The following is a 27961-nucleotide window of genomic DNA, read 5'->3' on the forward strand; positions in this document are numbered from 1 at the left end:
TTAAGAATATAAGCGGTTGGACGCGTTAGCAATAGAGATTAACGAATCGATCGCGAGCTGATTCGTTTTACTGGCCACTGGCCGGTGAATTATAGTATTTATTGTTTTAGGGGAGCGAAATGCGAGAGAGAGGGCGCTAGCGCGGTTTCGTTCTGCTTGCCGCAATAGGAGCGGAAATGAGCTAGAAAAAAGGGAAAGGAAGAAAACCACAGAACCATTTCCTTCCTTCCTTCCGCCAAAACGGGGTGCCCTTAGAAAGTGGTCAAGTGGTGAATTGTGGTTTTGTTAAAGCATTGCGTAGCCCCCCGTCTGTCTCGTCGGTTGTTTTTGGCGCTCAGATACCGCAAAATGAAAGGGGCCTGTTCGCTTTCGTTTAGAGATGCCAGAGAAGTGATCACCGATCGAAATTAAATGAGAGGCATTCAACATTCAAACGTGATTTTTTGAGGTGCAAAATGATAAGGAAAAGGGGTTTATGGAGTGCACTAAACATATTTTGGTATCGATTTTAGTTTGGGCCGCAAAAACAGTGCCAGTGAAAACCAATGGGGTCTTTGGCGATCGACGGAGGATAATCCAAGCAATTGAATATTATTTTTTAATTGATTAAATTCAATCATGATAAAAATAGTTTTCCGTTTTAAACCTTAATAAATTTTTAAATTTATTTATTTATTACAAAACACAGTCGACGGGCAACGTAGCCTGATTGACAAGCTACAGGATCAGATCTTAGAACTAACAATGCAACTAATCACAACTGACAAAACGAAAGCAGAAATTTTTTGCTTACGACAAAGAGCTAGTAACGGATCACTATAAACGTGGAGCGAGAACCACAACCTCGAGCGGACGATCAGTGATCGATCAGCGACGTAGCAACCCTCAATAAGGCCTGATTAAGGCCTAAATGCGATCAATAAATGCGAACAATGATATTGCGGGTGCCACACAACACAAGCATACTCAAGGATAGAATGGACAAAGGCTTTATTAGCGTTGAGCATAGCCTAATTTTTTTTTATTATAATCCTGTCTATTTGGATTTGATATCTTTAAAATCAACTAAACTTTGTTTATTGAAGCTTACTGCACGTTTCGGGTTCATTTCTCAACCCTTAATCCTTAGCTGTAAGAGTCTCACGACGAATTAAGATAGTTTAATTCGCCAATCAATAAGCTCAAACTAATTTAACAAAGAATGTGTTCGCACAAAGAATGTTATAATTACATTCGGTTTATGGGGCTATCCAAGGACTGGATCTAAATGGACCATCAGACTGTAACCTTGAATCATACCAGAACAAGATCTTGACCGGAAAATCAAAAACAAGCAAATCGTTGAACTAGCATTTTATTTATTATTCTTGGAACGGACAGATCCATTTTAAGCACTAACGTGTTCCAGTTTTGCACTCAAGTTGTCTGTCAGGGTTCGAACTGACGTCTTTCGTTTAGAAACCCACTAACCGGTACCGTTGCACCGGATGATGATGGATGATCGGCCCGTTCTGACCGATTATGAACACTGATTATTAATTAATATTCTTGTTAACTACCATTAATTTATTTGACACACCTTTCTGGCGCGACCAGTGACAACGTTGGATACAGTGCCGAAGAATTACTATCGCTGAACGATATCCCTAAATTGAGTTCCCAATCCACTGGAGCTTAGCCAACGATAGACGTAGTTAAGCTCAGTTCCTCAGTCCGTCTAACGTGTCCATCTTCTTTTTGTCTCTTTGCAGAAAGTGCCGTGAGAACTGGCGAAGGTGTTAGTGGGGCTAGATCCGTGCCACAGTGCTCAGTCCGACCCGCGATGGTGCACCGTCGGTCGCCATTATCAGTACAGTGATTGCGGGAAGTGCTTTAACCCGCTCCCCTGCGGAGTGTGTGATGTTGACGGTGCGTAGTGTTGATGGTTGATTCGGTTCGGAAGATCGTGAGTTGTAGAGAGTTAAGATCCGGCCACTCCGGTGCGTGTGTGCGTGAGTGCGTGTGTGTGCGTCTGGTGCCGGCAGACCAGCCAGACTCCTCCGGCGCGGGGGACGGCCACGGTCAGCGGCTAGATGGTGCGGTTCGTCGCGACCACCGGCAGCCATGACGCAAAAGCAGGACCTCCCGAAGGGTGCACCCTGGGCGGCGGATGGCGGTTCCAGCGGCATGGCCGGCATCGGTTTCCCCACTAGTCACCAGCACCATCATCACCACCAGCAGCAGCATCTGCCGCTGCACCAGACCCCCTCGTCTCTGCTGACGCCCCACCAGGAGCATCCGGGCGAGTCCGGTGGCGGCGTCGGCGGCGGTCAGACGACGTACATGTTCCCGGGGCGGGATGCAGGAACAAACACCAACAGCACCGTGCCTTCGACGAGCAGGATTCTGCTCGACTACCCCCGTCCGGCCATGACCCTGACGGCGGTGGGTGGCGGTCACTCGCGCTCCGTCAGCCACGGCGAGGGCTCGTTCGGCGGGACGGTCGGTCTGGCGGGTGGCGTGGCCGGTGCGCGTCCATCGGCCCTTAAGTCGGCCGTTAAGGGTGGCCACCAGAGGGCACTGTCGCAGGGCCAGATCATGGACGCGCCACCAAGTGCGACACGCGGACACAGCCGGGTCGGTTCCAAGACAGACTTCATCCTACCGCCCGGCCACAAGGAACCGCCGGAGCAGCGCACCACCGACCAGGGGGCCGCGCCCGGTTCGGCCAACTCGGCCGGGTCCGCCAAGGGTCACTCGCGGCAAGCGTCGCGCTCGGAGTCGATCTACACGCTGCGGCGGGCCGATATGCCGCCCTGGTGGAAGCGCTTCCTGTTCTTCCGGGCGCGCAGCAGCGGCAAGCTGGAGGACCACGGTTACCGGATAGTGGTGCCTAACCACACGGTGCCCCCGAAGACGCCACGGCGCGACCACCCGAACGGGCGGCTCGGCGGCAACAAGATCCGGACCACCAAGTACACGCTGCTGTCGTTCGTGCCGAAGAATCTGCTCGAGCAGTTCCACCGGATCGCCAATCTGTACTTCATCTTCATCGTGCTCCTCAACTGGTTCCCGCAGATCAACGCGTTCGGCAAGGAGATCGCCATGATCCCGGTGCTGTTCGTGCTCGGTGTCACCGCGATCAAGGACCTGTTCGAGGATCGGCGCCGGAAGGCGTCCGACAAGCGCATCAACAACTCGACCTGCCGCGTCTACAACGGGTACGTACTTGACGGGTTTTCTGTTAATTCACCCACCGATAAGCGAGAGGGAGAGAGAGAGATGGGGACAGACCTTCAAATGGCCGCCGACGTTCCGGCGGCTCCATTCGGGAACAATAAACGACGGCTGGGGAGCTTATTTTACACCGGTCACGCTCTGCGCCGCGCGAATTGGTGACTTTGTGCTTTCTTCTTTTTCCGGGTTTCCCCACTCGGGCGGTCGCGAACGCGAAAATGTGCCATTCCGCGGTTTATCAATGTTTTATCGTTGGGCACGTCCCGTTGGGCCGGCCCAGCTTGATAGTTGCGCTTGATAAAATGGTCGGCGGCGCTGTTGAGCGTTGTTTGCTAGCGAACTTACTGGACCGCGCGAGATGGCGGAGGAAGTAGCCTCTGAAACCCGAGGCCCAAGCATTCTCAGCCACAGATTTTGTGAGCAAATGACTCAACGACAACTAGGATATGGCCACACTTTGGCCTCGATGGCGGTGTGAAGTTTGTGGCCCGCATTGGGTCCGATTCAGGGGCAGTCGATTATTGTTATTAGCTCGTTAATCGATTAGTTGCCGCTTCACGGAGTTTGCGTGAATTCCGAGATTCCGATTGGTTGCGAGTTTAGAGAGAACGGCCCGGAATTGTAAGCAAATCGAATCGACTGTTTTGGAATTCAATGGAAATGGAGTGATTTGTACGGCAAAATATTGTTCTATTTTTGTGTCGATTATTCCTCACTGATTTACTGATGAATCTATAAGAAATCTTGAGAGAACCCTATTCCTTCACCGAAAATTGGCGACCGGACCGTGGCTGTCGCACGTGGCGCTCACTCTTTGGTTCAAGAATGAAATAGGATCCACTGGCGGGTCGCGTAAGATGATCACCGTAAACGAAGAAAACAACCTCTCTGCTGTATGTGGCCACACGGCATTCCGCGTAATGACGTGCGCCACAAACAGCTGTGCAAATGCGGCCGCGCCTGGCTGGTACACGTCTGATCTTCAAGCCCTGAAGACGGCGGCAGGGCGCCGAGTGGCCAAATGCCAAACCGAACGGCGGCGGCGGCGGCGCTCGAGAGGACCAATAGACGCGTGGCGCGCCGCTTTGGCGCGTTCCTTCACGTTGAGGGTCCGACGGTCCGACGGTCACATGTTTGTGAAGTACTGGCGTCGTACTCCAGTTCTCCGGCTCGAACGTGTTGTTGTTTCGAAGGGACACCCTTTCGAAGCGGTTCTTCTTTCCACGCGCTTCTATAAAGCCGAACGTGTGGTGTCCACGTGTGTCCACCCGTAGGTGGTGGTGCTGGTGACAAATTATCAGTAAAGGTTGCAGCTCGTGCAAGCAATCCCCCCAACGGAGCACGCAAGCCGATGGTGGTGGCCAAGTCGGTGGATTTGTTGGCTCCGACTGTTGGACGGTCGGCGCACATGTTTTCGCGCCGCGACCTTATGCGGGAAAGGCGTGTGCCAGCGTTATTTGAATGGTGCACTTGGCTTTGTTTGTAGATTTAACACATGAGCTGAAAAGTCCCCAATCTAAGAGGGGAAAACGTGCGATTTTTCTTCAAAACAAGCTTAATTCATCGACATTATCTACATCAATAGCACCGCAATCGCCGCTCTAATATTTCAATACCACTTTTGCAGAACGAATTATCTTTTGCCTCCAAATAGGCCTCTATTTCAGTCATTCGAAGTTCAAATGACTTCTTTGAAATTTCGGCCTTCAAACGCTCCAATAACGCTATATAATATTCACTGTTGATGATATTTCCTTTCTGAAGATAGTCGATGAATATTATAATTCCCAAACTACCTAGGCCCATAACCTTTCCAGCCGATTTCTGTACTTTCTTACGCTTTGGATGAGGTTCACCACTTGCTCTTCACTCAAATGACGATCGTTTTGATTCTGGAGTGAAGTGATGGACCCTCTTTGCCACTTTGAACAGCTTCTCATAATCTAATTTCATTCTTATAGCGCTCATAGGCAAAAGCTTCCTCATGTCGTTCTTTGATATCTTTACAATGTCAGCCAAATCACGCAACTTCACTTTTCGATCATTTAAACACGATTTTGTGGATTTTTTAGATGTTTTCTGGCGTTCCGCCGCCTCATTTGAATTACTGCTGCCTTCTGCATTATCGGTGTCTCTACGACCAAGTCGTTTGAAGTCTGCAATTGAACGTTTTAATGTGGTTTCTGATGGAGCGAAGTCCTTATAACCCCTTTCAAGCCATTGCTTCGCTTGAGCAGCATTTTTCCTCATCAAGAAGTAGTTTAAAAATAAGACAGCTTTCTTTTGAAGATTAGTACCGACTGAAAAAGCGGTGAATGCAATAAGATTGTCGTCATTCATCTGTTAGAGTCGGGACTTTTCAGCCCATATGCCCGCCCGCGAACAAGACGCGCTGCACTCATCTATTTCTCGGACAATAACCAATGGGGCTTGACAGAGGAAACACAACGCTGGTCCACCGCTGGTCAGTATTTCCAGCTGCAGGGTGATAACGGCCGGGGAATTCCACTCGATTCAGCAGCAGAAGCAACACGTATCGCTGTTACTGTGGTGCTTTCGATGGCGTTTGTTGGGGTTCGAACAGCATTGCTTTGGACTTCCCGGAGACGACGAAATTTGTTGAATCCTAAGCCAAAGTTGAAGTCTCCTGATGAGCGCCCCACAGCATTGAGAATTGAGTGGAGAGAAAGAGATTAACTGGCAGACAAAGGCACCAGTATGTCTCATGAATTGTAACAGCATCTCAGTCTCCGGCAGCAAAAGCGGCAAGTTCGTCTTATCATTTGTTGTTGGTCAGAACCTCACGCGATAATGAAGCCCTTACATCGGGTTGCACAATTTGTCATACCGATTGCAGTCATACAATCTGCAATTCGAGACCGGTCAAACCCTTTCGGAGTCGCCCAGCATCGGAACAACCGACCGTATCGACGATCCTTTTCCATTATCGATCGTTCGCGGTCTCGGCGCAGGACATTCGCCGCTGATTGGGCCAAAGGAATCCAACCCGATTAGATGTGGTAATGTTGGGCAACTTTTCACGACCGGAACGCAATTGGCTGTGTCACGTCTTTGTCGCCGCCGGCCGAGGTCGAGGTTGACGTTTGTAAAGTGAATCTCCGCAAGTGTACTGGGTTGCGCAATGGATGGTGTAACGGGGCCCTGTTTGCGCTCTTCTAGTGCTGCGCCTCCATTTTTCTGCCTGTTCGGCACGTGGACAACTTATTATTTATACTTTCCGTCCCCGTGGGGTGGTTGTGGTGTAACGGTCGGACCGGACCCAAGGCTCAGAATATGCGTTTCCCGGAAGCCGCCTAGCAGAGCCCTCCACTGCACTTCAATTTCAGGGTCATCCGCGCGCGCCATATGGTGCGGGGCGTCCCGTCCCGGAATTTGGTGACCACGCAAGCCGCTACCAGGGTTCATGCCAAGTTCTGCTGCAGTTGTATCGCAATATCGATCGGCCGGGCGATGTACGCAGAAAAAAAACCTCAGACCAGGGCACATTACATTGATAAATTGATGTTGACCGATAGAGCGAATACAGGCGCGGGGAGCCCCCCACTGGTGATGGCGCGGGGGCAGAGGCTCGCTTTAACTTATCAGTCAGCGAGCCAACAACTCCGTGACAGCACCCTACCCTTTGGTTCCGTTCCGTTTGTGGCATGAAAATGCGCTTTTTCAGTGCTCCAACTTTATTGCGTTGCTCCGCTCAGGTGCCTGCTGCTGCTGGCCAAAGCCCGTAGGCTCGACCCGCGTCACATATCCACCTACTGTGTGCGCATGAGTTCGACGTCGCCGCCGCCGCCGCCACCGGAAAAGGCTTATCGGGGGTGATTAGGGAAAATTGGTACCAATGGGCCAATGCGGGGCCGTAAACCCACCCCGCAGCGCTCACCTATCAACCTTCAAATCCCTCCAATTTGGCAGATAATTTTATTCAGGTGCACGGCGCGGCCACTTTAACGGGAACCGCGTAGGAACCGCGCGCGGCGTGGATCACGCGGATTGGTTTTTGGGCGTTCCCCCCGCCCAAGCCGGGTGGAGTGATAAGCGGTTGATAGGAGATGCTGATAAGCTTGTAGCCGCGATATTCCGATACGAGGTAATTAGGGTTTTACGGGAATGGTTGACACTTTGCTCCGGCTTGCCGGGTCCGTTCTGCGACGGGGCTCGACCTTTAGGCTTACCTCAAGGAGACAAAACTACACTTCGCTGAAGAACCCACAGACGGAACTTGGAATCTTGTGCCCGATTCCCATTGAAGTCTGGGAACTCACCAAAGGATTTAGAAGCATATTAATGAATGAAACTCTCTTTTGGTGGGCCGATCTGTGACAGTGACATATTCGCTTCCACAAAAAACCTTGTGAGCCAGCATCGTGGAGAGAAGCTTTTGCGAGAGAGAGATACAGCAAAAATCCAGTTCAAAATGGCAATTAGGCACCGACAAAGCATTTGTGACCCCGATCCGTTCATCCCAGCACAGGCCAGCAGATAGTAGTGTCTCCAAATTCGTACATAAATAATCGAATCGACGGGGTGTTTTTTTGGTGAAGCTTAGTTCTTGGCTGTGGCGTGAGATTGGTTCGTGATCGAAGTGAGGAGGTCGAAGCTGAGATATCTTACGGAAAACCCTGTGGCCCGCCATCGCCATTCCGTCTAAAGTCTAAAAATACACCACCACCGCAATCATGGCTTAACGGATCGGACTTTCGCCCCGTTTGCGGCTTGTTTTCGGTTCCCGGAATCAGTGAAACGACGGAAATTGGCCACGGTTGGAGGAGATTGATTCCGGACCACGGCTCAAGGCCATATCGGAAAGTGTGTGTCGTGGATTGGTGAAAGAGCCGCGGCGCAACTTCGCATTCCACTGGCGCAAAAAACCGTTGTTAGTGGATCAGAGTATGCCTCGAAGAACTTTCGATGCTCCCGTTGGTCCAAACAGTTGGCGTGTTGTAACCGTGCAAAACCCGGGTTATGGAAAAACGATTCCTTTGATGCCATAGTTCGAAGCTAGTATTTATTTTATAGCAAACAATCGGGATCGATAGATAGACCGGGATGTGGATTCGCCGTCGAGAATAATATAGCGACCTTACTAAATCGGTTAGAGGCTCTTATTATTTCGGAAACGCATCGCATCAAAGTAAGAATCCAGTGCCTAACTGTCCAGACAGGTGGAGTAGGCAATCGAGGTGGTGACCAGCTGGGAGGACAGCTCGGCACTCTTGAGCGTCACGCAGAGCTGGGCCCGGTTGAGCACCGCATTCAGGTCCGCCGTCAGCTGATCGTACATCGAGAAGGAACTGGCCAGGGCCGGCTGCAGCACGTCCAGCGACTGGCCAGATGTTTGCTGGAATCGGAACAAATGGGAGTGTTAGTAAAAAGCAAGATTGCGCTCAAGAGTTGGTGGTGTGGCCCTTACCGCGGTAAGCTTCGCGTAGGCAACGCGCCTCACGGTCGCATCACTGGACGTGCTGACTCCGGCGAGGGCATCGTTCCACAGCTTGAAGTACGCCTGCCGATCCTTCACCAGTGCGTCGAGCGATTGTTGCTGCACGTTCCGAAGGACGTCCTCGGCATCGCCGGCCGTCGCGAAGACGCAGCCTCCGAGGTCAGCCGCCATGTTCGTAGCGAGCGTTTGAACAAACGGCCGAAGGATGGAACCGGCGCAAGATTTGCCCTTGGCGGGGGCCACTGGGAGGCGGGCCAACGCCCCGTCCACCACACGATACACGGTGAACAGCAGATCCTGGGTCGCGGCCAGCACGATGTCGGTGGAGTTGCTCACGAGCAGCGCGAGCCGTTCCTCCACGTTCGGCCCCAGGATGGCGTACGTGGCGGCGTACTGGTTGCTGAAGGCGTTGGTGATCGCGGCGATGTCGGTCGCACCCGGCGCTATAACGTCGTCACGGAACTTGTCTATTTTATCGAGGAACGCCCGGACACCGGCCGACACCGTGCCGACCGAGGCGCTCAGCTTCTGGTTAAAGTCTGCCGTTGCCTTCGTCAGCCGAGTGGACAGGATCGTCAGTCGGCCGTCGAGGGTTCCGAACGATTGTGTCAACAGCGCCACGTAAGCGGACATCAGGTCGTTCGCGTCCGTCAGCGTGGCAGCCACCGTCTGCAGGTTCCCGTTGAATACGGTGACCTGGTCGGTAAGGGCATTCAGTGCCCCGACCAGGCTGGCGATCTGAGACTGGGAGACCGTCGCAAAGATCGCCTTCGCCGTGAGCGGTGGATTTGGGAAGTTGCCCATCGCACTCTGGATCTGGCCGAGGTTAGTGTTGACGTCCGCCAGGATGGCCAGCATGTTGTTGCGCGAGTCGGACAGGGTCTGCCCGACGGCGGGCGCGTAAGAGCTGATGGTGGTAATGGCCGCCAGGAAGTTGTTGCCCAGGGCACCGGTCACATTGGCGTACGCTTCGGTCAGGGTCTGGAAGACGACCGATGACGTGTTTGTTGTGTTGGCGGCAGCCCACCCGATCCGATCGGTGTAGCGACTGAGCCGTGTCACCAGAGTGTCGTACAGGCTGAGGACGGCTCCAGCCGTTGCGTTCTGCTCGCGGGTGGCCAGCGGTAGCTTCGTCGCGAACGTTGCCATCGACTGACGGTCCGTCTGTAGCTCAACACCGACACCCCGGGCCGCCACGCCAATGTCCGCTTCCGTTCGGAACCCTCCCTGAACCGACACGCCGAAGAACGGGGAACCGGCGCTCAGCTGCACACAAAACGGTTGCCAAAATTAAATGTCACTAGGCTCGCCAGGGGGACGCCGGGAAGGTCCTCCTCCACTGCCATATACTTACCTGCAGCGCCATAAATAACTCAAAAACCACCACCACCCAGTGGTGCTGCGGCCGCCGAAGATTCATTTCTCAATCCGTCGCAGACGGGTTGCAGTATATTAGCCTTTATTACGCGGTCGGTACCAAAAGCTGGGTTCGGATACGGGGCACACGGCACGGCAGAGACCGGGAACTAGACTTCTAGAAGCCTCCTCGAACGGTGCGATTCTGACGGCGGTCGAATTTCGGATGTGCCACCGAACTCTCTCTTCCGAGGTAGAGCTCTCTCTACTCGGAGGGGGGAATCCCAGACCTGCTTCCTGTGACTGCCGACCGCGCCACACCTTTCAACCCGCCCCCTGGTCGGAGACCCCGAAACATAATTGGCTCCGGTGTTTGCGACAGCCTGCCGAGAGGTGTTTTTGGTCATTTACCTTACTCTTCTCCGTTTCCCACATTGTTTGGTCAGCTGGTTCCGTGTGTGGCAACGCGCGCCTTCCTCCGTGGAGACGGCAGCGACATACTTCCAGATCAGCCCAGATGATACGACACGCAGCCACCGCGACCGCGGGCCGAGTTCCGCGTTGGGTTCAGTTGGAAAGTGGTGTGGTTCCGAAAATGAAGTGGCTCCCGCTAGGTCTGGTTGTTTGCTCGCTGCTGGTGCTGGTAAGATAATGGGGTCTGGGGTGTGTCTTTTGGGGTCAACATAGCAAACCGACTGAAGGAATCTGATTAGCATAGAAACATTCCGGGAGGGGTCTCAGGAACCAGAAATACCAGAGATAGCCTCATTCTGAGGAACACCAAGTATTGTAACTTTGGGTTGAGTATTTTAAAAGTTCCAAGTTCCACGGCCAAGAAAAGACGAACTGTGCGAACTGGCGACTGGGATCAAGAGTCGCTTGTTAGTTGAGACGCGCTTACAACTTACACGCCACACTCTGTCTCTCCGTGTCTCGCAAAGCCGTGTCAAGCCTTCTACGGGGTCGAGGTGTCACCCAATGTTGCCCAGGCGGCCGTGCTGACGAACGCCGCCACGAAGCTGTCCTTGGTGGCCCAGCAAGTGCTAAGCGTGGTGAATGGCGTAAAGGACCTGTCGTACACCACGCTGACAACCCAGCGTGCCGCCAGTGCGTTCGTGGCCACGGTCACCCAAACCTATACCCAGCTCGGGCTGATCGCCACCACGATCAGTTCGGCCACCAACGCCAACAGTGGCAACCTGGATACGCTGTTCAACAACCTGCAGGCGGTGTTGGCTCCGTTCGGTTCCGAGACGCTGACGACCCGGTATGGGCCCTGGTTGCAGTTGGTCGAGCTGACCAACGCTCCGGATCTGCTGTCCATCCAGTATGCGCTGGCCGACCTGGGCACGTTCTACAGCACCGTGCTCGGGCCCCGCATGAAGCAGTTCATGGCGACGCGCATCTCACAGACCACGTTCTACGGCAGCGTACCGAAGACGATGATCGATCCGGTCCTCCAGCAGTTGACCACGGCGGCCCAGATGGAGGAAACGGGCACGCTGCCCTTCCTCCGAAACGTGGCCAGTGGGTTCAAGATGGCCAGCGAGCAGCAGGCCACGTTCCTCAACAACGTCAACGATGCCTTCCAGTACCTGGACTACTCGCTGAGTTCGCTGTACACGGGCTTCCAACAGCTGACCAGCCAGTTCCAGGCGGCCGCCAACGAACGGCAGTCCTCCATCCGGACCACCGTGGATCAGTTCAACACTCGGGTGGCCACGTTTACCGACCTGTATTTGGGGGGATCCGCCGCGGACTATGTGGCCGCTGCTTCCGCCATGTACGACACGTACAACTCCAATGCTACCGCCCTGACGCAGACTGTCGTTTCACGGCTGGAGAGTGTGCGAAACAACTTCACCGAGAACCCACTGGTCAGCATCGGCCAGGCCCTCAACCTGGGCTTCACCGCCGTCGGCGAGTCGCTCGATAAGGCCCTCCGCAAGACTACGTCGGCCACCGCCACGAACTGCATAAAGTCGGCACTGAACAATTTTCAGACCTCCTTCAGTAGCTTCCTGCGGAGCGCTTTCCCTGGGTGTGTTTCCAGCATCGACTACGATGTCCGGACCCCGGTCACGGTTCAGTCGGGTGTGGTAAAGAGCATCCAGAGCGACGTGCTGCAATACTTCAAGCAGCTCTCGGATGAACTGAATGGTCTGTCGGATGCGAGCCCGCAGAGCGCACGGATCGCGGCCGACACCTTCCTTACGGCGGTCAGTTCAGGAAACTCTTCGCCGCAAACGCCCGCTGTGACGCTCTTCTTCCCTCTTCTACTCGTTACAGTACTTCAGCCAGAGTCTGGGCATCATGACCACCATCTTGCAGCAGCTGGTGAACGTGTCGACGAAACTGACCGTCGACTACAATCTGGTGATCGGCCGGTCGCGCTACTGCCTGGCGGCGAACGTGGCCGCGGCCCGGATGATGGCGATGAATCTTGGGATCGCCACCGATATGTGTGGCTGATGAAGCCTGTACCACGCGCGATGCTCGAACGTGCGGCACGGCGCATTCCAGCCCTCCCGTGTGCCACGTGTCCGCTGGCTGGCTGGTGGACTTAACCACTCCCGCTATCCCTTAAAAAAACACTGTTATTTACTATACTTTTTTACCTACTCTAAATGGGCGAGGTGTGAAACTTGCCGCAATGTCTACTATGATGTCAGCCGTCAGTCATTTGACGGATTACAAGTCGGTCTCTAATCGCAGACAGCATGGTAAGGGGGTGTGGCAAACGACGACAAGCTTCTTGTAATTTTTTGTAATGTTTTCCAAAAGAATTAGACCCGACAAAGCGACGGGTGGCCACTGCAGAATCGTCCACCCCTTCGGCCGGATGGTAGTTACTTCAATGTTGCTGCGATTTCAGTTTATGCTAGAATAAAATAAAACTTTTCTTCGCTGGGCACAGATGGGCGTATGTATCGTCTTTATGTATACGTATAGAAGAGGAGAGGAAAGGAATGAGCGTGTATTTCCACTGATCGAAACTACAAAATATTGATTTCACTCTATTGGTATATTCACAATTCACAATCGAGTGACGTAAATATTTATAGTCGGATGCGCCTGCGCCATGCGCGGTGTGGAGTGAATGGAAATCTTAATAGGTCAATGGAAAACTAAATACTTTATTCCATTATTTATTCTCGACCACTAACCGACACTAAACATCAACCTAGTGCGAGGCTAATCATGGGTAAATAAATTCATTACGAATTTTCGGTTGCTTCAGACAATCGAGTAGCTCCTGGAAAGCAGCATCAGCAGACCACAAACAGAGCAGGCTAGAAGTTCCCACAGGAGACTTGACAACTGGAAAAGCTCATTCAAAAGATCGACCTGAAGATTGACACCGCTCTTCTTTATTACAGTATTTTCTTACGGCTTTCGTTGGAACAGAAAACTTTAGATAAGTGTGCATAGCAGTTTTTCAAAGAAAAGCTCCCGCTGAGTCCCAAATTTCCACCGTTTTTTTAAAGGAACATTACGAAAGTTACTAAGGTGCCAGAGTGCTATCGTCATCATCCTGGCACACGCTCGCTTTAAACCAACTTCGGACGGTGACCTACGCTTCCACCGGGAGCTCTCGAACCCGAGCACCACCGATGACACTGACGGGGGTTGACGCGCGCGTGTCCGGGCGATAAGTAAATCGCCATACTTTGACAACCAGGACCGTCGCAGCATATTGTCATCGCAGGAGGGAGTGTGGAACGATGCTTTGAGACGCCAGCAGGGGCACCCGGGCCAATATGAATGAATAGTAAATGCGATAACTGCCCACGGCCTTATTATCAGCTGCGTGGGGGTGAACCTTGACCCCGATCAGCAGCAACAGCAGCAGACACACGCACAGGAATGTTGCTCATCGGCTCAATCATTATTATGGTAATCGCTTTAAATCCCCGCCCGCCCACGTGGCCGGGTAATTGGATGTTTTGAATCGGTCGGAGGAGCAGCCGAAGACCTTTGGCATTTTCATTGAAAATTGCTGGAGCCGCACTGGCACCACCAGACCCTCTACAGCGCAGATAAGAAGTTGGGCCAGCGAGAAGACTCTTATGCTCTGCGCCCTAATGGGCGAAGCGCCATTCCTTTGAGTCGTAGATAATGCCGGCTAATTGAGAAATTGCTTCGCTGCTCTGCCGCGCCCGATGGGGTTCCATTGTTTTCCGGAGGGGAGGACCTCTCTATCCGCTAATCGCCCGCCGAGGGTTGTAGATTATTTTGGATTACCGGCGTTTTCTTATCACCGAAATCCTGGATTAGCAACGCGTGGTTTGGCCGCAAACGCTATTTTTGCGTCGATTTATTATTGGAGTTGGCCATGTCACATCAACAACATTGTTGAAGGAACGAAGTTTCTTGTGATATTACTTTGAGTGTTTCGGCATCATCGGCCGTTAATAGAACGCCACATTACGACACAAATATTTATCGTGTTTATTTAAGTAAGGTTTCAAAATTCCCCGCGGTAGAAAACGAGGTTAGTCACACCCAATTGAGGTAAGAAACAAGCAGAAATTCATTTGAAGTGTGTCAGAATCGAGCTCTTGCGTCCACGCAATCCTTCCGGCACTTTACGGCCCCCAAATGCCCCAAGAAGAATTAAACCGTTTGTCGCGGACGGAAATTAACATCCGCGACGGGGGTTTAGCTTTAAAGCCCACATTTAGGTGAACGAGGAAGCGCGCTCTGGCCGCATGTTGTGACATAATCGCTGTAGCTCGCTCCCCGCCGCCGAAATCAATCGCCCAACGTTCAATTATTTAAGTCTCACCCAAGTCACTAGTCACCCAACAACTAATTGTTCCGGAGTCGGGCGCCGCCCGGCTGACTGTTGATAGTTAGTGCCGGCGATTGCTTCCTTTTCCCGGCCGTGGACACGGAACAACCGTGCCCCACTGGCACTGTCACGCCATGGAAGGCAGATCTGGAACGGAATTTTCCGGTCGCCGTCGCGCATTCACCGCATTTCCAATTTCGTTCCTTCGGTTCGGTTCGGCCCCAAAACCAGCGTGAAGCGGTTTGAAGGACGAGATTGAGTTCTGTGCTGCGCGCGCCCAGCACGTTCTTTTTGGTCACACGAAGAACATGCCGTGTCACGCGGCGTCATCCTGCGGTTGGGAAATTCCATCAACCCGCGCCGCCCCCCAATTAGGCGGGGGGCGCGATCGATGGAAAAACGAATTTCATGCGGAACCGCAGTTCGGTCCCGGCGACGACGGTGGCAGCACCCATCAAACCATTGTTGGATCATTTGTTTACAGTACAACAAATTATAAAAGAAGTCATTTTGTGGTTAGGCCGCGTCGGGTGCGCCGCCTCATCGTCATGGTGGCGCCCCCGCCAAACGAACACCCGGAAGGTGTGGTGGCCGTGTTCGTTCGCGTGGCCCTTCAGAGGCAATAATCATAACAACAAAGTGTATGCTTGTCGAGTTACGAGTGTGGTGCACCAACATTATGGTGATGCCGGTAATCATCGTCGTCGTCGTCGGCGTCACCATCTTGTGTCTCCCATCCAAATGGGCGGATAGATGGTTTGCGCATCGCCGAGTGTTTTAATGCGGGGGGTTGAAAGAAAAAAAAACCGAAACCACACTCAACACGCGCTGCTGGGAGCCAAAATGGCTTACTTTCCGCGAAAGGTCCAGACCACGTTACAAGACCCCCCCCGGGGAGAGTGGTTGGTTTTTCGCGTAACGCGTGTTTTTCGCCATTCGAACAAGGAGTGCTCATTTTTATGGCCAGTGTTCGTTTTTTGCTCTCCCGATCGAAGAATGGCGCGGTGCTTTTCGGGTGGGGAACCCCAAATAGAAAACAACGAACCTTTTTCGGGCGGTAAAAGGCAAATATTTGCTCCCTCCCGGAGCAACCATCCCGGAAGCCGGACCGTGTTTATGCCACGTTTTCTAAACACGACGGTGCATCACGTTGACGTCGGAGGCGGCCGTTGGGCCGCTTGCGTCAAGCTTCAGTAATTTTTCCAATAAGTCGCGAGTCGCGCCAGCGGTGGAATGCTGCCTTTTTCTGCCCGGCCACCGCAGAGCAGAGTGTGGGGACCGACATCAATTGGATCTGCTACTAGCTGACTAACGAATCTTCTTTAAAGCGGTTGAGCTGCTGAGAAGAGCAGCAACCAAATAATGGGTCATGAATCAAACCGATCGGCTGATCGAAGAATGTGCAGCGAGCTGCACACAAAGCTACGCAATGCTAGGTATTAGGATGTAACTGCTATGACATGCTGTTACGAAAAGACAAACTCATTGACGTGTTCAGCAGATATTACTTGAGTCATAAACCAATACTAGCCAGCACCTTCTAGTAAATATTTAAACCTTTAATTGTATGTTTTATGTTGTAAAAAATGTTCATTCTGCCGACGACCCATCTTTGCAATTTTTTTATGTTTTCAAGAAAACTTAATGTTTTTAAAACAACGCCACAACGTCTTTTTTGTACTGCTTAAGTTTAAAATATGGTTGGGTAAGTAAGCGACGATCGAGGTTGAATGTTGCTTATTTAGCAGATGGCAATCGAAGTAGACATTGACTGAAACATTATTATCAAAGTGGCATTTTAATGGCCAGTTTGTTGTAAAAATTGTGTAAATTTTAGCAGCAGAGCTTGTTGTGCTTTATATTCATAGGTCTATCGGTTTGTTTCAAAAACATGTAGCCTTTAAAGTAAGGTAAAATAGTTGGTTGTTCAAGGACACATAAATACGTTATATAGCCTGAACTATGAGCGATGGCAATGATCAGGTGATGAGTATTAGAATATTTAACCTGAACTGCTTAGTGTTTCCAAAGTCCATGTAAAGAACCCTTTACAAAACCTTAAACGTTACGGCCGTGCGAGGTTTGAATAATAAAATTTGCTCAGAACTACGCTGTCGGTTGCCTTCACAGTTTTACTGTATTTTCAAACATTGTGAACAACTAACATGTGCCTCCGGTGAGCTGCGTTCCCACAGGAAGTTGGTCGTTCGGTAAGGCAATGCAAATATGTACTCACTTTGTGTGAGACATGTTCAGTCACAGTCAGTCACCAGCGCGACAGTTTGTCATTAAGTGTTTCGCCTCCTCGGGCACACTCGCCACGCTAAGTCATCCACGGCACGGTCAGTAATAATAGACCACACAAACCATATGTTTATCGCGCTTCGAAAGCGACAGGGAAGCATTGGTGTGCCATTTTCGCGTAGAGCTTCGTGCATAATGAACGCCGATGCCGACCTGCCTACCTGCCTGGGTGAAATATGCCTGAGTGGTGGCTCCTTTTAACGCAATAGTTGCAGGCCCTTGAGAAATGGGACCTGTTGCTGTGCATTTTTAATTTTTAATCTCCATCGAAACATGAGCAACACGAACCGTGTAGCTCACGTAGGTTTGACAAAAAGTTTTACACGGCAAAAAGAAAGAGAATTCTGCCAGAATATTTGATGGGTCAAGAAAAATTTTACTTAATTTAAAAGAATTGAATTGAATTGAAGAGCTAAGTTCGCTAGAACCTTCGCTCGGTGCAGAGTTATTATTGGCCCCACAAAACTCACCGTCCAGTGAAACCTAAAAATGTCCTCGCACGTGATGAGGACAAGAATCCGAAGAACAGCGACGTTCACCATTTCTAATAACCTACACGACTTTTCTAAAGCCCCGGCGTGGGACAAAATTGGAACCACTGGCCGCTTAGAGCCAGTGCCTGAAACATGCACGTGACGGAGAACTAACCGAAGGTAATTAGAGAGGAGGGCCCATGTGTGGCCCCTCTCGGCTGGGCACGTGTCCCCACCGTAAGCAACGGTCAGAGTCGCCCCCCGCCGAGGGGCGGAAGACGGAATTCGAACCAGTTTTGAGCCCCACCGAAAGCGGGGTTTTATTGCTCGCCCGAGTTAGAGGTTCAAGGTCCGCGGCTATCCTTCGATTTGTGCACTGGAAAGAAGCAAAAACCAAGCCACGCGTCCCCACCACTCCCGGAAGTGAATGGTAAACGGCGGCACCGATTCGTGCCAGCTGGTGGCGGTGGCGAAGGCCCGGTATTGCACCCCGCGAACTAACCATCGGGCGGTTGTGTTGGTAATGTGCGTCACCAGAGAGCGCGTTTGTCGCCCGGCATGTCGGCTAATTGAGCGCAGAAGGCGCACTGTAACCTGCCGGGGTGACCATGACCGGGGCTACCTTGGGGCCCGCATTGCGAGCGCCTAGCGACATACCGAGCATAACTCTTTTTTCACATTCGTGTTCGCGTTCCGCGTTCCCATGCCTGGCCCATTACTGCTTATGCTCACCTTGCCACACACACACTCGGTCACGTGAGCACGGGCCGGCCGTCTGTTTGGCTTCCGCTTTTCGCTCCGGTCAAGGGAAATCGATGGCCCGTTCCGGTGGCCATTCAGGTGGGGGCACACTCGGTCAGCGGAACAGTGAAAGTGCCACAAATTAAATATCATTCATCATCCGAAGAGTGGTGTGGGCCGCCCTCCAGTGACACGCTAGTAAATTTTTACCTTCGCACGCTGCTGAAAGAAGCATAAATTAATGTAAAACCGCAAATCATAGTCAAAAATGGTTAAAGATGTCTATTTATATTCATAGTTCAATTCGAATGCAAATGCACCTTCGGCGAATGTAGATGATAACATTGTTGACACGATAAGAAGAGAAAACAGCGCCACCTAAAGGAGAGCTTTCTAGTGAAATGAAACAATTAAATATGATAAAAAAGGTACTCAAGCATGACCATAAAATTGTCAAGGACTGTTAATTGCTCATATTTTACAAAAAGGCCAGAGTTACCCAAAAATATAACATAAATGAACAGGCATATTACGTTCTTATTGGGTTTATGGGTTTGAAAAATCCTCACCTTCGGTGGCGATCCCATCGCAGCATAGTTAGCATGCACCATGTTTACCTACGGTCACGTTTATGGGAATGTGCACAAGTGCGAACGATCTTGAACTCGCCGCCAGTGGTGGCCACGGACGGTGTGCGCGACCTACGTTTTTCCAGTGACCGTCCAACATCAACCTCGACGACCACCCATAGGATAACAGCGTCCGAAAGGGGACGGAAGGAAGCAGCGGCGCGGCAATGGCAATCAGGCTCCTTTTATGTGTACGCGGCCGTGTGTGGACCCAACGGGGTGGGTAACCTTCGTGCAGTCAGATATTAAATTCCTCAACTCTCGGACCCCTCGGATCCGCCGAGGAAAACCGCCGAGTGTGTGGGGCACAAAAAAGGAAAGCTCACGCCTAGTCACTGGACAGGGGACGGACGTCAAAACACAGTAAATATCAATCAATGGCGTCGGTACCCCCCCTGGCCACCTGTGTGTGTCACGTTCGACAACCGGAGAGTGTTGGCCGGTGGAACGGGAAAAGGTAATCACGCTACCGAATGGGGTTCGCGGGCTTTACATTGAACTTTTCCGGAATGGGCGGAACGCTGGCTTCACTTTCGTCGCTTCCGTGACTTCCGTGACTGTCGGGCCGCGGGGAACCGTGCCAATGTCAGAGGCCACACGTAACCGCAATGCTGCAGTAATAAGGGGAGGCGCACGAAATATCGGGCTGTGCATTCGATCTTCGGTTCAATTTTGTGCCCCCTAAGGGCCCGCTGCACAGAAGGACGACTGTGGCACGAAAACGAAACGGAGGATGGTTCTGGAAAAGAGCAATGTTGCTTGAAACATATTTCATTTCGCAGCATAAAACTGACTCTGGGCCTCTGGTAACGGAGTAGTTTTGATGAACTTTTTTACTGTCCCATAACCTTAACCATCAAGTGAGTTCATCAACGAGGCATACCTAGGTGGACACTTCGGGAAAACCTCTTTCCGAAGGACCGTCAGCTAGCCGTCTCAGTGCCAAAAACGATATATAGATTCTGCTCCACGTTCATACGGCCTCGATCTGGTTTAAGTTTTGATAAGAGCTTTTATTCAAGGTCTTAAATGAACTTGACTCTTGTCTGTTTTCATCAACCGTCTTTTGTGTGTCTTTCGTCTTCCAAACCTTGAGTCGATTTATTTCTTGTTCCGTTCGCTTTTTGCCATTGCATCGGCCCAAATCAGTGTCAGCGGTTGATGGAATGTAATATTGTGTACCATATTATTTTACGATCAAGCCTTTCGCATTTGGCCACCAACCTCTCTACGCCAGCCAGTGGCATTTCACGCGAACCGAAGTGATCAAATCCGCACCGAGATTCAACCGACTTTTCCAACCCGTGGTGCACATGTGTCAGATGAATTCCTAGTCATAAACTCGATGCATCTTTTATTGATATTGATCAACAATCGGTTTCTTTCAGTTATGAGAAAAAAACGCGCGCAAGAGAGAGATGCGAGACAGTCACACATGTTGTCCCGCAGCGGTCACGCCGATGCCAGCGGCGTTGCAACGGAATTTCCAGGCATGCTCGTCGATCGGCCGGTCCGCGGGAGGGAGTTGGTAAATAAATCCGCGCTGGCGAGGCCGTGGATGAATAATTGACTCGGTACATGATTGAATAAGTAATCGAAGGAAAACATCTATCATGCCGCTAGAAAGCGGCATTATTGGCGCGCAGCACACTAAGGCCACCATTGTCGTCGGCGTCCGTTCGAAGCACCCGGCGGCCAGAACCCGGTAGCAGAGCTTTCTCCTCGAGCCCGGGACAACGCCGGGCCGTGAACCGTCATTTGTCGGTCGGTGGCGATTCCATGACCGTGAATACCGCACGGTACACACGGAACCGAATGTAATCTTCGAGCGGAAGTAATTGAACTGTTTTCTCCACGTGTTCTCGAGTCCTCGTCGAGAGTCGGGGTTGACCAATGATGGCGGTTCGTGGTCAGAATGTCACCAATCGTCTTAGTAATGCACGTAAGGACTATTGTATGGTTCTGACACAATCAAAGCAATCCTTTTATTTCGTTAGAGCTGCTTTTAATTTAGAGCAATTGCTTTTAATTTACGCAGAAAAGATCTTGTTTTGTTTGGTTTGGCTTATGTTGTGTGTTTCAACCGATCCCAAGTGCGTGCCGCGAGTAGCATCAATACATTTATATCGGTTGCCGTTTGTTAATTCTAGGAGTAAACTGAAGGACACGAATTTGAAAAGCAACGAACACAGCTGCTGATGCACGGCATTCGCGCATTATCTATTGTTGCTCAACGATAGCACTACGGCATCTAGCTCCTGGTAGTGTCGAGGCCATTTAAGTTGTCGACCGATCGAATCGATAACATTTAGTAGCCAACTCTGCACTCGGAAGTTTACCCTAAAATCAAAGAAGGCATTGGTTGAAAATGTTGTGGTGGGCTAGTGAGCATGAGATTGAATGGCTTTGCTGGTGAGAATACGCTTCTCACCATGCAATCGTATTCCTGCCGAAAGTGGATAATATTTCAATGTTTGTTTTAACGTTGAAATGGCAACGCAATAAACCAACGGAAAGAAAGATCAAAAAATACTTGACCTTGTTTTGCATTTTGTTTAGTCAGCAACTCCCGAGGCGCATTGTGGATTACAATTTGTTCACTTTGTAGCCCACGAAGCCCGGAGTCACGTTCAACAGAACGCCATAATTGAATCTCTAATTCTAGTCGAACGAAAAACTGCCAACGTCGCTCGTTGATCGAGAAACCAAAAAAACAGCACATCATTGTACATACAAGTTGACCCATTTGACACTCACTGATTCCGTAATTAATGCCAACGCGGGGTCTACGCCCCGCACAGCAACATACTACGGTGCGGTGCGAGAATCTGTTCTGCGTCCGCGTCCCTCACGTTTCATAAATTTCATGGGCGACTCATGAATTATGACGACCATCGAAAATGGGGAGAGAGAGAGTGGTACACGTTCTGTAAACACTTCCAGCTCCGACTGTAACTGAAACGAACACACGCTCATTCACCCGGGCCCCGGGCGTCAACGTGTGGTTCAACGATCGGTCGATCGCGAGGAGGGAGCAAATATGGATCTGAACTTTTGACCATATAAATTAATCTATTAGCATATCTTAGGTATTCTGGTCAGTCACGGCGACGCCATCGCCATACAGAGGCGGACCTCTCGTGTGGTGGTGGTCCGCCAATGGGAACCCCTAAAACTGGACCAAGAACTGTACCTACAACACATGCTTTGAATAACTAACTGACCGCGCTGTTGCCTTCCTTTTATTTGCAGCGAATCGGAGCGGTACAAGAAAGTCCTCTGGCAAGACATTCGGGTGGGCGATTTGGTCCACCTGTCCAACAACGAAACCGTCCCGGCCGACATCCTGCTGCTCAAGTCGAGCGATCCGCACGGTGTCTGCTACATCGATACGTGCGATCTGGACGGGGAGACCAATCTGAAGCGCCGTCAGGTAAGCCCAACCCGGGGGTGATTCGTGCCGCACAATGAATCTCATACCGTTGGCTTCCTGCAGGTCGTGCGGGGATTCGTCGAAAAGCAGCATATCTTCGCGCCGAACAAGTTCACCAGCCGGATTGAGGTAGATGCACCGACGACGAAAATCTATCGCTTCCATGGCGCAGTCATACACCCTTCCGGCGAGCGCGTGCCGATTTCGACGGAGAGTCTGCTGCTGCGAGAGAGCCGACTGAAGGTAAGAGTGTCGGCCACACAGGTGGTGTGGCCGACATTAAAATCCAGGTATCTCTGCACGGTTTATTGACTATTTTTCTTCTTTTATCTGCCAGAACACCGACTATGCGGAAGGTATCGTGGTGTATGCTGGGCACGAAACGAAGGCCATGCTCAACAACAGTGGCCCCCGGTACAAGCGGTCCCGGGTTGAGCAACAGATGAACATCGATGTGATATGGTGCGTGATTATTTTAATGCGTAAAGGCCAAAACATGCAAAAATTTAATATGCTTCATCAATTTTAGGTGCGTTATCATTCTGATCGTACTGTGCGTGATCGGTGCGGTCGGCTGTCGGATGTGGCTAGGCTTCTACGCGGTCGACTCCGACCCGGACGGTCACGAGAATGGTGGCAGTAACGATACGACGTTCCGCATTCCGTTCCTACCGTTCGACATTAGCCCCGACTACGAGGGACTGCTGGCGTTCTGGACGTTCGTCATCATCCTGCAGATCATGATTCCGCTCTCGCTGTACGTTACGATCGAGCTGTGCAAGCTGATGCAGGTGTACCACATCCACAACAACATCGAGCTGTACGATGCGGACACGAACAAGCGGACCGAGTGTCGGGCGATGAACATCACCGAGGAGCTCGGCCAGATACAGTACGTGTTTTCGGACAAAACGGGCACGCTGACGGAGAACCGCATGATCTTCCGTCGGTGCACGATCGTTGGTGTCGACTACAACCACCCGGAGACGGAGGAGGAAAAGGAACTGAACAAGATAGGGGCCCCGGTGCCGATACTGCAGCCGAACGTGAGTTTGCTGGAGAACTTTCGTGGCAGCGAACCATCGTCTGCATCGTCAGCGCCCAGCAACGAGGTCGTTCCGCAGCAGATACAAGAGTTCTTTCTGGTGCTTGCCATCTGCAACACGGTGGTGGTGAGTGCGGCCCCGCACAAGGACAACATGAACGCCAGCGGTGTGATCGAGATGAACGACAGTGAGACGAGCGTGACGCTGGTGCGGCCAGCACTCCTGGAAGCGGATGGAATCGAGAACCATCAACTACCAGCGGGTTCTTCGGCGGCAGCGACGGGCTGTGAACCGACGACGTCGGTCGGTGATCGATACGCGCGACTTACCGAGAGCCGCTCGATCACTCCTTCGCCACCGCCAAGCTCCGCACCTACCTCGTTGCAGCTGCGGTCCCACGTGCCATCGCTGTCCCCGATCAGCAGCTCGGCGGAAACGTCTCCCATGTCGGAGAGTCCACCGATGCGCCTCAAATCGCTGACAACGCCCACGGCGCGCGTGAAGTCACTCGTTGCCAAGCTCGGTAGCGTGGCCAGCGGGTCGAGGTGCAACGGTGGTGGCGGTGGAGTGTTCAAGAGTACCGAGCGGAACAGCACCGGCAGCATCGGCAGCACGGGAAAGAATCGGTTCAATGGCTCCAAGTTCCAGAAGTCCACTTCGCAGGGCTCGTCGCAGGGTTCATCGTCGCCTGCTGATCGGCGGCCGATCTACGAGGCAGAAAGTCCGGACGAGTTGGCACTCGTCAATGCGGCCTTCAGCTACGACTGCTGTCTGGTCAATCGGAGTCCCAACCACGTCCTCGTCAGCGTGCCGCGCGAAGGGGTGATCGAGTACGAGGTGCTACAGGTGCTGCCGTTCGATTCGGCACGCAAGTGCATGTCGGTAGTGGTGCGCCGGTCTGGCACACAGGAGTTGACACTCTACACGAAGGGTGCCGACAGCAGCATCATGCCCAATCTGTTGCCATGTTTGCCCAACTCGGACGAGTATCGGTTGCGCGAGCAAACGCAACACCAGCTAAACATCTACGCCCGCCAGGGTCTCCGAGTGCTGGTGATGGCCAAGCGGAAGCTTGACCCGGTAGAGTTTAGCGAATGGTACAGTAAGCACCAGGAGTGCGAGCTCAGCATGGAGAATCGGGAGCGCAAGATGCGCGATTCGTTCATCGTACTCGAGCGCAACCTGACGCTCCTCGGTACGACCGGTATCGAGGATCGGCTCCAGGAGGGAGTGCCCGAGGCGATCAGCTCGCTCCTGCAGGCCGGCATCGTCATCTGGGTGCTGACCGGTGATAAGGCGGAAACGGCCATCAACATTGCCTACTCGGCCAAACTGTTCAACTCGCAGATGGACATCCTCCGGCTGACGGCCCGATCGCGCGACTCGGCCGAAGCGTGCATCACCTTTTACCTCAACGAAATCGAGAAGCAGCTGAACGGTGCGTCCGGTGCCGGGGCCATCGCCCTCAGCGCACCCAACGACGACGATGCGTTCGATCAGCTGGACAAACCGCGCGCCCTCGTGGTGGATGGTAAAACACTCACCTTCATACTGGACCTGCGGTCCAACCTCACGAAACCGTTCCTGCGCCTTACGCGCTACTGCTCGTCGGTGCTCTGCTGCCGGGCGACGCCACTGCAGAAAGCATTCCTGGTGAAGGTGGTCAAAGAGGAGCTGCGCATCAGCACGCTCGCGATCGGTGATGGAGCGAACGATGTTTCCATGATACAGGTAACGTCGGAGGGCAATCGAGGCCACATCCATGTTCGCGGGTTCGCTAACGAGAACGTTCCTTTTGTTGCTTTGCAGATGGCCGACGTCGGTGTGGGTATCTGCGGTCAGGAGGGTATGCAGGCAGTCATGGCTTCTGATTTCTCCATCGCCAAGTTCAAGCTGCTGGAGAAGCTGCTGCTCGTGCACGGACACTGGAACTACGATCGGTTGGCGCGAATGATTACTTACTTTTTCTACAAAAATGCCGTAAGTTGGAATTCTGGATGAAGATCCCATCTAAAAGGAAAGGATTACATTTTTTGGCTCTCCTTTCGCACAGGTCTTTGTTTTCCTGCTCTTCTGGTATCAGTTTTACTGCGGATTCTCCGGTGCCGTCATGATCGATCAGGTGATCCTGATGATCTACAATCTGCTCTTCACGGCGCTGCCTCCGCTGGCAATCGGTGTGTATGATAAGAAAATTATCGACGATCTTCTGCTGGCCTATCCGCGCCTCTACCAGCACGTAAGTGATCACCGAAGCCATTTGCGCTCGATCGTCGATTAACAGCGACGTTCTCTTCCAACATTCGACAGGGCCGTCGGGGGAAGGGCTACAAGTGGTCCACGTTTTGGATAGCGATGCTCGATGCACTGTACCAGAGTTTGGTGATATACTTCGTAGCCAACATGGCGTTCTGGGACACGGACGTGGACGTGTGGGTCTTCGGTACGACCATTACTTCGTCCTGCCTCTTTGCAATGCTGCTACACTGTGCCATAGAAATCAAATCCTGGGTAAGCGGCGAGCGAAAGTTCGAATTTCGTTGTGGCGCATTTTCTCACCTATTCCGTTTTTGATTCTCACCTTCAGACAATCCTACATGCCTTATCGATCGGGGTGAGCCTGGTGTCGTTCTACCTGTTTACATTTGCGTACAATTCCATCTGTGTGAATTGCTTCGGACTGCCGTCCAACTACTGGGTCATCCACAAAAGCATGAGTTCGGTGCAGTATTACCTGATCACGACGCTCAGTTGCGTGCTTGCCCTCTTGCCACGGTAAGCGTAGCGGGGTGGGCGGGAAGAATAGGACTTTAGATCGAGTTTACGATCGTACCCTTTCTCACGCGTTCGGCAGGTTCACCTATCGTGTGGTCAAAAACACCGTCTGGCCGTGCGAAGGCATCCGGGTGACGTTACAGTACAAGGAAGAGAAACGAAGAGGTGAGAATCTGCTGGTAACCTGGTCTCGGTCGACGTCCGCCTCATCCATATTCAGGTACTTAACGCACACAACCTCAAGCAATCACTCGAAGTCCAGCACGCTGATCACGCGCAAGCGTTCGGCGAACGCGGCCGCCGTCGGTGGCATTCTCGAGCGCAATGCCCCCCGGCAGCGCTTCGGTTACTGACCAGCGCGGCGGCGGCAAGAGCTAGAACCGACCCGAACCGCCCGTGCCGTGTGGATGGGCCCGCAGAAAAGCGAGCCAGGACCCGTTCAACTTTCCCTCCCCATCATCATCTTCTGCCCATTTCTTGTGATAACCGGGACACACAGTTAGACGGAGGCTGCTCATTGTACGATTTGCTAAACAGAGCCTTTTTGGGGGTAAATAACTTTCAGAATGCTTCCGTTCACGTGTTGCACCTTGTTGTGCTGTGTTCCTCTGCATTGGTACCCTTTCGGCCATTTTTATCTATGTTTTTATCGGAATCATTGCTTTGTTATTTGAAAAAGTTTCTGCTTTTCGTGTGCTGGTGATGGTTTACACGGGGTTGGTTTTCGGTTATGGTTTTATTCTATTATTTTGGAATTGTTGCATGTTTGTAAATATGAAATACTTTGGGGTTCGAGGTTCTTAAAGAAATTTTTGTAGAGGCTTTACTAGATCTCGCTTATCTTTTAAAGATTGATTAACTGCTTACCAATACTGATTTGTGCCCTATAAATTTTGGATCATATAAATAGTTTGATAAACTTTCATTAACCTAAGCAGTAACACATCTCTACAATGCTTCTTACTAATCACCACTAACATTCTCTTCCAACACTTACACACATGAGTTCATTGGGCCCTATGCCTTCCATTTATTTGTTCCAGACAGTCATTATTTTGTAAAAGTTCCCATGCGCCCATCGAAGGTAAGTTGAAAGTAGCCTCGGTACATAACATCTCGGTAATTAACATCCCGTAAGGCTCAGTTTCCGTTATAACGCTTTATATTTTCTGTAAACACTATTCACTTCAGTTTGTCTCTATTGTTTGTATTACCTGACTTCGTACTCGTAGAAGTGTGAATTTTGTTGAAGTTGTGTGTGCAGTTTTGTTACCTTACATATGGTCGAGGTGAGTTTTATTCATTTTTCAGCCTTTTCTCTACTGCTTCCGTGTGTTCCTTTCCCTGCTCTGTGCGTGTGTGTTTGTTGTTTTTCAGTATCCTTCCTTTTTTATAAATAGTTGGTTGTATCACAGACTTGTTGGCAAACTCGGAAGCACACGGGCAAGGTTTGTGTACAAAAAGAAGTTAAAACCTTTTTCGGTTCAGTTATTTTCGAATGGATCTTAAAACTGTAGCTGATCTCTATTTTCTGATGTGTTTTTTCGTTCGCTTACGACACACTTTGCCACCTTGCCTTTGTCATCACGACCCCTACGACACGGCAAAGCGATGCAGCACCAATCAAACGGGGAATTCCGTTCGCTCACGACTAATGACCCGACCGTATTTTCTTTTTACAGAGCCTCCCATCACAGGACTACGCATAAGACTGTAAACACAGATAGTTTGTAAA

The 27961-nt window shown here is 51.5% G+C and overlaps 1 protein-coding gene across 1 annotated transcript; it reads left to right on the forward strand.

Annotated features, from left to right (window-relative positions):
- The first annotated feature begins 2103 nt into the window (after positions 1-2103).
- LOC128271041 (phospholipid-transporting ATPase VD) lies at positions 2104-27960 on the forward strand. Its single transcript, XM_053008473.1, has 11 exons — positions 2104-3200; positions 22225-22405; positions 22469-22648; positions 22743-22867; positions 22935-25182; positions 25261-25431; positions 25505-25690; positions 25762-25962; positions 26039-26226; positions 26306-26446; positions 27909-27960. Exons 1-11 carry the CDS (start codon positions 2104-2106, stop codon positions 27958-27960), a joined length of 4770 nt encoding a protein of 1589 aa, XP_052864433.1.
- The last annotated feature ends 1 nt before the right edge of the window (position 27961 follows it).

Source organism: Anopheles cruzii, chromosome 3, assembly GCF_943734635.1.
Source record: "Anopheles cruzii chromosome 3, idAnoCruzAS_RS32_06, whole genome shotgun sequence".
Lineage (NCBI taxonomy): Eukaryota > Metazoa > Arthropoda > Insecta > Diptera > Culicidae > Anopheles > Anopheles cruzii.